Source organism: Mus caroli, unplaced genomic scaffold, assembly GCF_978045245.1.
Source record: "Mus caroli unplaced genomic scaffold, Mus_caroli_1 scaffold_3, whole genome shotgun sequence".
NCBI lineage: Eukaryota > Metazoa > Chordata > Mammalia > Rodentia > Muridae > Mus > Mus caroli.
Window position 1 is genome coordinate 143,762,582 of NW_028227258.1, and position 10,217 is coordinate 143,772,798.

At 40.2% G+C, this 10,217-nt stretch overlaps 1 protein-coding gene across 2 annotated transcripts in view; it reads left to right on the top strand.

The window, feature by feature from the left end:
* The first annotated feature begins 9,341 nt into the window (after window positions 1-9,341).
* Window positions 9,342-10,217, top strand: part of Cyp7b1 (cytochrome P450 family 7 subfamily B member 1) — a 181,542-nt gene continuing 180,666 nt past the window's right edge. The window contains exon 1 of one of the 2 annotated variants that reach the window (XM_085836012.1): window positions 9,342-9,902. In XM_085836012.1, the coding sequence (XP_085692138.1) occupies window positions 9,787-9,902 (116 nt within the window). In that variant the 5' untranslated portion in view covers window positions 9,342-9,786. The remainder of the gene's footprint in view (window positions 9,903-10,217) is intronic. The other variant, XM_021159008.3, reaches the window with a different exon arrangement.

Here is a 10,217-nt window from a genome sequence, read left to right on the forward strand (position 1 = left end):
GATGAATCAGAGTCAGATGTCCGTTCATAGTAGAAACCTGTCTTGGACATTGCCACCTTCAATGCACTCCTCTTTCTTTTTATAGTAGTAAAAACTCTTTTACTCAATAAACTAACATTATTACTCATGCTTATGGCAGAGTATTATGCTGTCTGTATACCTGCAACAACAACACATGCAATCCCAGAGACAGATAAGCTAAGCGGCTTAACTAATTGCATCTATTTTCAGAGCAATTTTAGAGCAAAGACAAATGCACAAAGCATTTGTGGCTATATTATCCAGTGAATGTGGTTATACAACTATATGGATGAATTTAGTATACCCCAACCCCTAAAAGTGCTCCTTGCCATTTAGTTTTTAAAATTTACATTTTTCTGCGTGGATCTGAAGGCTGCTCCACAAGAGGAATCTATACCCAATATTATAAATCTTGTCAACAGTTCAGTTTGGAAAGCCATAGGCCCTAGTGAGAAAACTATTGCGGCTGTTTTCTACATGGACATGCTGGCAAACAGCCTACTAAATATCTGTGTTCAGATTTACATTTGTGGATCTTTTGTCTTCTAAGGTGAACAATTCATAGAGAGTCTTACAGTTGCTCAAAGGGCAGAGAATAAAATAGCTGGTAAATGCTCGGTCCCAAGTGGCATATCTGTATGAACTCACAACCCAAGGCTTAGAAAATATTATTGGGAGAGAGGCAGAAAGAATGTGAGAGCGGAGGATGAGGGAGAGTGTTATGTTATCTCCTGGACAGCACAGGCTGCTATACCTCACAGCATCTCTGTTTACCTGTATAAGATCAAGCTGACAGGATTTATCAATAGTCTGGCAGGAAGAGACAACTGGATTTCAACTGGACTCTGAGGGTTTCCCAAAATGAGAGGACGTGAAGGTGCATGGAGGACATGTTGGGGAATTGTCTGGAGGAAAAGGAGGAGTGAATTTGGAGTGGATTAAGTTATATGTGTATAGAATTTGTCAAACAATAAAAGATAAAAAGTAAGTTATATGTTTAATCTAAGTAAGAGGTGGTTTTATTAATATTTCAAACATAAAATATTGTATTGAAGAAGCAAAAATTAAAACAGAATTAAAAAATGACCCATATTTTTTAATGCTATTTCTATCTTGCTAATGTAACTCACTCATTTGCATTAATAAAAGACATTTAAAATATTTCATTTCCCTCTTTCTCCCTTACTTCCTTTTTGAATGATTTTTCTAGGAGTTTATAGACAGAAGAGAGCAAACTACACAGAGACAAAGGAAGTAGGAAAACAAGCACAACAGAAGAGGCCTAAACAGTGGGAAAAGGCATCTATATATTTGCCCTGTGCAGAGTGTGAGACTCCACTGGGAAGCAGGCTGTGAGACTGGGTATATAGAGATGTACTAACCAAATGAAAATATACTGAAGAAGGAATCCATTTCTTCCTCATCAGAGAAGAATGACACATATAAGCACCTATGCATATGTATAAACATTAGCAAAACTTGCATTTCTAACTGAGCTTAGGTCTTGATGTTTACTTGTCAGTCTCTATAATACATTGACACTTCTTTGATTGATTATGTGTTGATTATAATTATAAAAATACCTTTATCCAGATAAAATGATAATTGTTCATATGGTAACAGAGAATATAAAAATTAATTTCAATTTATATACAAAATTTTTTTACAGAAAGATATAAAGTGTTATCAATAAAACTCTCCAAGCATACAAGTATATTATGGTAGGATAAAGTGTTGTGGGAGAAATGGGATGGAAATAGTTCAAGGAAAAAAATGGACCGATGTAAAATTTCTGGTTGTGAAGAGCTTACTCCTGTATTTTAAAATTAATAATGGTGGGCAGGAAATTGCCATTGTGTTTAGAGCACATTTCTTTGATAAGTGAAGAATGGTAATAATCCAATTTTATTTTAAACTATCAATAGCTAAAATATGCCAGTAATACTCTTTGAACCTATTTTAGGATTATAATTTTCATTGTCAGTTTAGAAATGGAAAAGAGTATATATCACTTTTTAAAATTCAAGATATGTAAATAATTTCTAAAGATGGGTATCTCAACTGTATTCATACCTAGATAATTGCAAATTCATGAAATGAATTAATGAGGCCAGTGATGAAACTGGAAGATTGTTTGGCTCTAATCATATAAACATGGCACTTCCCTCTGTGTCTTGGACTTGCTGAGTGTCTCAGTTAAGGTTTCTATTGTTATGATAAAACACAAAGATAAAAATCTTCTTGGGAGGAAAAGTAGTCCATCACCAGAAAAGTCAGGGAGGGAACTCAAAGCAGGACCCTATAGACAACAACTGGTCCTGAGCTGCCAGTGTAGGGGTCCTGCTTACTGGCTTGCTCCTTCTGGATTGCTCAGCCTGCTTTCTAATAACATCACTGACCCAGGACCACCAGCCTAGGAGTGACTCCAACTACAGTGATCTGTGACCTTCCATATTAATCATCAATCAAGAAAATACATCGGGGTCTTAGCCACAGAACAATCTAGTGGGTACAATCTAAATTAAATGTTCTCCTTTGCAAATCACTATAGCTTGTATCAAATTGACATAAAACAAGCCATCTCACCAGTTTTCCTTCTGCCTATCATGTCTAGTTAGTCTTTCTGTTCATCAGCTGACCCACAGCTTCCCCAAACTTCCACCATTTACTTAGGCTCAAATGTACAGACCTGGGTCTCATATAAATCTCTTCAGTTTACCCTTCACAGCTCAGCTTAGCTATTGGATATGCACAGATTCTCACTTTCTCTGTAGGTCACTACAAGAGACCTACATACCTACCAGCTGTGAGGCTTCAGAGGTCTGTTGACATTTATGTGATCCTTCAGATGTCCCTTCAGTGGTCATTTCCTTAGCTCCTACCCAGAATAGAACACCACAATTCCCACAGTAAACCTCTTATTCTGCTTCTTGGTGACAAAAATATGTGACTTGAATTGTTCTTCATTTAAAAACTAAGAGAAATATGATATTTGAAGATGAAAATCTAGTAGAAGAGGAGATACAGAAAGACTAAACTGTGCTATAGATAAACAATCAATCCTACATGCATATTATCCAGGAGGACTAGATACATAAAATGTTGTGTATTCTCTGAGTAGTATCTGTGAAATTTGTCAGGATTAAAACAAGGCCATTCTTTGTCAAATTCTAAATAAAATAATGCATACTTCTATGTCATGTTGACAACAACTAGAATCATTTGGGAAGATGTAATTCAATTAATATTGAATTCAATTGAAAGGCCACAGACTAGCCTGTGGGCAAGCCTATGGTATTTTTTCTTGATTGATGATTAATGTGGAGGGCCCAGATGACTGTGGACAGTGGCACCCCTGAGCACCTGGTCCTTGGATCTGTAAGAAAGTAGACTGAGCAAGCCATATGGCCAGTAAGCAGGACTCTCTATGACATCTGCATCAGCTCCTGCCAACAGGTTCCTGCTCTGCCTTGATTTCTGACCTGTCATCCCTCAGTGATGGACTGTTATATGGAAGTGGAAGTGAGAGTTGCTTTTGGTAGTGTTATTTTATCATTGCAATCGAAATTTGAACGTAAATATAAATTTAGGGAATTTCTGCAGGAGGGTAGAATTCTAACATACCTCCCAGTAGTTGTGTGAGCTTTACAAAGTTCTTGGAGAATGGTTGCTCATAACAGGAACAGCTCACAAAACCTCTAACTCTCAGAAACACACACATACACACAAAGTATAGGTATACAACGTTGTGAACTTGGCATGATATCTCCTTTGTTTTCAATAACTGTAGCTAAAGATTATTGTTCACAGCATTGTATTTAATTCTCTGCATAGGCCACTATCATGTGAACTCATCTTGCAATGCTCTGATATTCTACAATAAACTTAATTATCTTTTCAGAGTCTTTGTACATTATTTTGATTAATTAACACATTTCCAAGCATCAGTTCAGCCCAATCATAAGAAAATATTTTCGACCTATAAAATGTTCCACCGGTGAACAGAGGTGGCCAGGGAGCGGGATGGAAGTGAGTGGTTGTTACTGAGTAACTCATGCAGGTAGAAATCCATACTCTCCTCAGAAATCCAGGTTCTGAGAATAATTGAAGTGTTGTAAATTCCGGTGTCAGCTGGGGACAAGAACATGAGTCTCAGGACTTGTCTTGGAAAGTTGGGTCAGATCACGAGAATGAATTCTTAGTCGGGATTGTGAATCTATAAACCAGAGTATTCAAACCTCAACTGTGCACAATCAATGCCAAACTGTTAAACAAGAAACAAAAGCTCTCCAAGGCTTCCCTTCCTTTGGAGACAATGGGACCCATCTGTTCCACGATTTTAAAAAGCTGTTTCAAAATAATACATTCAGATCTTACCTACAATTGTACTTTATATTCAAAACAGAGGTTTAAATTGAACTACACTCGATATTGGTTGTGTACCTTTGCCTGTCCATCAGTCTTTTACCGGTTATATCTTTGATTTATTTAAAGACAAGAATTCAGTTTGGTTGTCTTGAACTCACAACCTCTGCCTCCCAAGGCCTGAAGATTTCTGCTTGTTCTGCCTATTTGTGCCCTGCACTAAGGTGAATATTCAGCTTATAAAGTCTTGCTTTATAGGGAAGAGAAGAAAACCAAACAAAAAGAAAATAAAGGATATTACCAAAGATATAAATGACAGGATAAGAAGTAGGGCTATAATTTAAGATATTTTTATTCATTTGGTTAATTTATTTCCAATGTCTCATCATTTGCTATGCAATACAGTCAGGCCTAACAGCAGTAGTATTCATACTTGTGGATAACTCAGCTGAGATTAGAACCTGAATAGTCACTGTAAGGAAAGAAGAAAGCAGCAGAACTTACATTTCATGGGACAAAAATAGTAAGCCAGAATGCTGACGCCTCAGTAGAATGGTCTGCATCTGGAGTGCTCCTTTCTACCCTTATCCAATGAAGCAGAAAGTGCTTGATTTTGAAGACAGGAGAAGTTTCATCATTTCCACAGTTACAGATTACCAGTCACAAGTTCATTTTTATATACCTACAAGAAGGTTACCTCCACACCTTTTTTGTTTTCAGAATAAAATGGTCAGACTAGCTCCCAGTTTTCTAAAGGCCACAGAAAGCCAGCTGGAAAGGAGAAGCTGGAGTTACTATGGACAGTCTGAGTTATGAACAACAGAAGGTAAATGAGTAAGAATCATGTCATTAATTTAGTAAAGCATTTGCCAAAGCTCTGAGGGGAGGGTGGAACAGTCACTGACAGATAACTTCACATTCAAAAACACAGGCTGAATAAGCAAGAGTATCCTGAATGTCTTAGAGTCTTGATTTTCATTTATGTAAAAGAATTTACATTGGATATCCCTAATATGGAAAACTGAAACATTTGAACATTGAGACATGCTACAATGGAATATTCTACATTTTTCTCATGTGAGAAGCCACAACCGAAAGGTAGGTGCATTGCAGGATCAAGTGTCGATACCATTCTCAAAAGATTATTAAGAAAGAAACCTGTTTTCAGGCTTACAAAAAATACTGTGATGTCTTGACATGTTACACTTAGGATATGGATAGATATATATGAACTTTAACCCCCCAAGACAGCTTACTGTATAATGTGAACATTACAGTCTGATAAAGTCCAAACTCCAGAATGCATCTTGTCTTACCCAAGTAAGATAAGGAATAACCATCTTGTAATTAACAGCATCTAAATAAGACATTTGCTTTCAGAAGTAGATGTGTTTGTAAAACAGGCAATTCATCTTTTCTACTCTTTCCCTTCTTCACAATTTTTGCCCAGCAATGGTATGGAGTTTAACGGGAAACAGGAAACAGGAAACAGGAGACAGGAAACAGGAAACAGGAGACAGGAAACAGGAAACTTACTGTAAGAAGAAAAAGAGAGGGGAGGAAGTCATACATCATAGTCATAGGAACTTGAGGTTTGATAGAACTTGTAACTCAGTATGTATTTTATGTCAAAAGCTCACAGGACTTTGCAGGTCTGAACATTCAACCCTGATTTTTAGATGCTTTATTATATGAGAAAAAGATTGGGTGGAATTCCACTCTGACCTTTCCCACAGTTGTGCCTTCAAATGCTTGGGTTTTTTTTTTAGAGTCTTTTTTTCTTCTCTCATATACTTCATCTGGACTGCAGTTTCCCCTCCCTCAACTCTTCCCAGATCTCCCTCCCTCTTCTCCCTCTCAGGATTTACTCCTACTCTATGTCTCTTCAGAAAAGAGCAGGCTTCCTGGGATATCTACAAAACACTATAACAAATTAGAATAAGGGTAGACACAATCCTCATATCAAGGTTGGACAAGGCAACCAGTAGGAGGAAAAGGGTCCCAAGAGTAGGCAAGAGTAGAGACAGCCCTCTCCCTCACTGTTAGGACTCCTTCAAGAGCAACAAGCTAACAACCATAACATATGTGCAGAGAACCTAAATCATACCTGTACATCCTTTGTGTACAGCTTTGTGTACAGCTTTAGTCTCTGTGAGCCCCTATGAACCCTGCTTAGTTGATTCTGTGGACCATGTTCTCCTGGTGTCCTTGACCCCTCTAGCTCCTACTATCCTTCCTCACTTTCTTCTTCGGAGTTACCTGAGCTTTATCTAATGTTTGAGCATGAATGGAAGCATCTGCTCCCATCAGTTGTTGCTGGAGATAACCTCTCTGTTGATGATTGGGCTAGGCACTGAGTATAGCAGATATCACTAGGATTTTTTTTTTTGGCTAGTCATGTCTGGTTCTATCCTTGGTCTCTGGGCTATCCAGTCTCTGCTTCCTGAACATCCAGGCAGTAGAGCAGAGGATGTAGACTCCCTCTTGTGGTGTGGGTCTTAAATTGTAATAGTCGTGGTTGCCCACTCCCATAAGTTCTGTGCCACCATTACCCAATACTTCTTTCAGGCAGTAGAGGTTGCAGGTCATGGGTTGAAGGATTTGTGGCTGAGTTGATATATTAGTCCCACCACTTCAAACCTTATTTGGTTACGAAAGAGTGCTAGTTCCGGTTCATATTCTTTATTACTAGGAATCTTTGCTAGGGTCACCCTTAGAGATTCCTGTAAGTTTCCATTGTACTAGGTTTTCACATCAACCCCGAATCTGTCATATACCAAACCCCTACTATATCATTTGCTTTCGGGAACAAGCAAAAGATTGGAACCATATGGACACGTTATTAAATTCTCTCAGTGTTACTCCACAATCACATATCAACTAGTTTCTTTTCTTTTATCTAATTCAAATATCTGTTCACTTCATCTCATAATCTTTGAAAAGAAGACATTTTATTTATTTTTTACAGACCCAACAAACCACATATCATCCATGGCTTACACTTAAGAAGTTATCTCCCAAAATAGGCTTAGTCCAGAGTAATAGAATCTCAGAGTCTGAACAGGAAACTAGAAACACCATTTTGAAACACAGGAGGAAATATCCATTATTCAAGATTGGGTAAATATCTGGGAATCAAAAACAAAAAAAAGTTCTGAAAGAAAGGAGAGTCTGAATTCTAGCAGCAATGGCTCCTGTAGATTTGACCATTGACTGTGGTCCAATTAAAGTGTCCAAAGTACACAAGATATTAGTGCTGAAAACCAATGTTGAAGTAATTGTGGCTGACTTCTAAAGGGAACTGGTAGGTAGTCATAACCACATAGCTCTTTCCAGTATGAACCAGCACTAGAATTAAACTAGGTTTTCCAGATGTAACAAAATATGTAGGTTTCCTAGTTAAAATGTGAATTGTGAATAGATAACAAATAATATTGGAAGCAATATTTGGTATCTGCTTTGTTCCTGGGTGCTGTTAGTGGTGCTAAAATGATTTTTTTTGCTTCAAGCCTTGAATTCACCTCCTACAGAAGGAGAAACAGATGTGGAAATAGCAGATAGCATGGAGAATAAATGTGATGGGTGGCATGAAAACACCACTAGAAACTGTGGGCAGGAATGACTACAACTAAACTAGAGTTTGGAAAATGTCATGGGTAGAGTGCAATGTAAACAAGGCAAACACTTAGAAAGCAGAAACAGTAGGATCATCACCAGTTTGAGGCTAGCCTGGTCTACATAGGGAGTTCTAAGCCAACTTGGGCTGCATAAGACTCAGTCTAAAACAGTGAAAAACTGTTGGGGGATGGAAAAACAAAATGGCTCCAGCATGCTATTCACAGGAACTGTCATCCCTGGTTAACTTGTGTCAAAAAACATGTGGAGGGCTTCTATGAGCCAACCTGCCTCCATCTTAGGCTTGAATGCCATCTTATAGTAAAGACAAGCTGAGTTTATTTCTTTATGATTCAATGTCTATTTCCTAAGAATTGGGCTATGAGTAACCTGCAACCTTAACTACAAATGGCTCTGCACTGCTTGTTCCAGAAAATGACAGTCATGCTTTTATTTCAAAAGCTATCTTGCTATGACCATCTTGTTATATTCTGCTCAGTAACTCCCATTCAGAAACCCCCTACCATGGGTATAAAAACCTTGTCTTCCATATGTCCAATGCTGACCTCTTGGACCCCATCCTTAGGAGGAAGGAGCTCATGAACACAAATAAAAACCGCTTGCTTTATTTTATGCGGGTCAGTGGTCTCTTCCTCAAGCCTTTGGTATTAACACTTCCCATTGCACATGGAGTATTCGTCACTTTCTTTCTGAGACTGAGACAGGGTAAAAACGGATCTGTGTGAAATGGTAAGAGGCACAGAGACCAGATTTGAAGTTGTTAGCAGTAACTGTTCGGGGATAGGTGAGGGTGGAAACTGTATCCTGTCCAGTGCAGAAGATAGAGGTTTTTGGAATAGGATTTAATTAGAAGCGTAAATATTTATCAACTAAGTCTACAAGACAACTTGAATATCGTGATATTTTCTATGAAATTCTGCTAAAAGCTAAGTCAGTTTTGGGAGTAAACATGTGAAATATTTGCTGGGTAATCAGGAAAAAAGGTGTGTGGGGGAGGGGGGCTCTCCTGTGAAGTTAGCATCAGGTCTCTTCCTCAGCCACTTTCACTTTCTCTATTAAGGCAGGGCGCCTGTCCTCAGGCTTCAGGTGTATCTGCTGAGCCATTTCCGCAGCTCCCATGCGTAGATACTTTTTGAATGTCTTCCTTCTCTGCCTGTGCAGTGTGCAGTACACTACGGATGTGGGCTTGGTGACATAGCTTGGTGTTACCTGTGGCGTCTTTCTGTGCTGCGCGTCAGCAGTTAGAGCCTGCCTTCTTACATCTGCCTCTAGTGTGAACCTTTGCATATATTCTGCCCTCAACCTCAATCTAAGCACAGTAGACACTGGTGGTGAAGGTTATGGGGAGCACAAACTGCAGTATCTGCCAGCTGTTTAGGATGACCTGTGCCACAGGGCCACTTTCCAAGGCTAGTGGGTGGGGAGAGCAGGGAGTCAGGCAGGGTCTCTTCTGCGAGCTCACTGCTGACTGACTCAAAAACAATCCCCCTCCCCCAGGCTTCTGTGGCTCCATCTGGGGAAATCCTAATCCTTTCCCTCTTCCTTGGCAGGGTTCCTGTCACCGGAGCGGAGCGGAGCGGGAGGCGGTGCGAGGCTTGGGTCAGGGGGAGGCGGGGGGGAGGGGACTCCACTAACTTTGTAGTTCAGCTTTGGGGGCCGCTGTGACATTCTGCTCTGTGCTGCGGGCAGGCCACAGCCTCTGGTCTAGAAGAAAGGGCACTGTGCAGAAGCCATCGCTCCCTACAGAGCCGCCAGCTCATCGGGATGCAGGGAGCCACGACCCTAGATGCCGCCTCGCCAGGGCCTCTCGCCCTCCTAGGCCTTCTCTTTGCTGCCACCTTACTGCTCTCGGCCCTGTTCCTTCTCACCCGGCGCACCAGGTAAGCGCCTGGCTGGCCACGCATGCGTGGGATCGCGGCCACGCGACCTTGTGGATACCCGAGTCCGGCAGGGATGGCGGGTGCAGGAAAACCTTGCTGCAGGACACTGGCATCTGCTGCAGCCAGTGGGTGTCCTAATAAAGACTTCTTTCACCCTCCACACACTCACACACAGGCTACAGTTGAGAGGCCCGAATGGAGTTGCACCACGCAGGCTGTAGCTATTCAGGTTTGCATTAAACATCAAGCATGGCCTTTTCGCGGGCTCATGGATATGTTGCAGCTCAGATTTCCCTCTATTTCAGGAATAACATT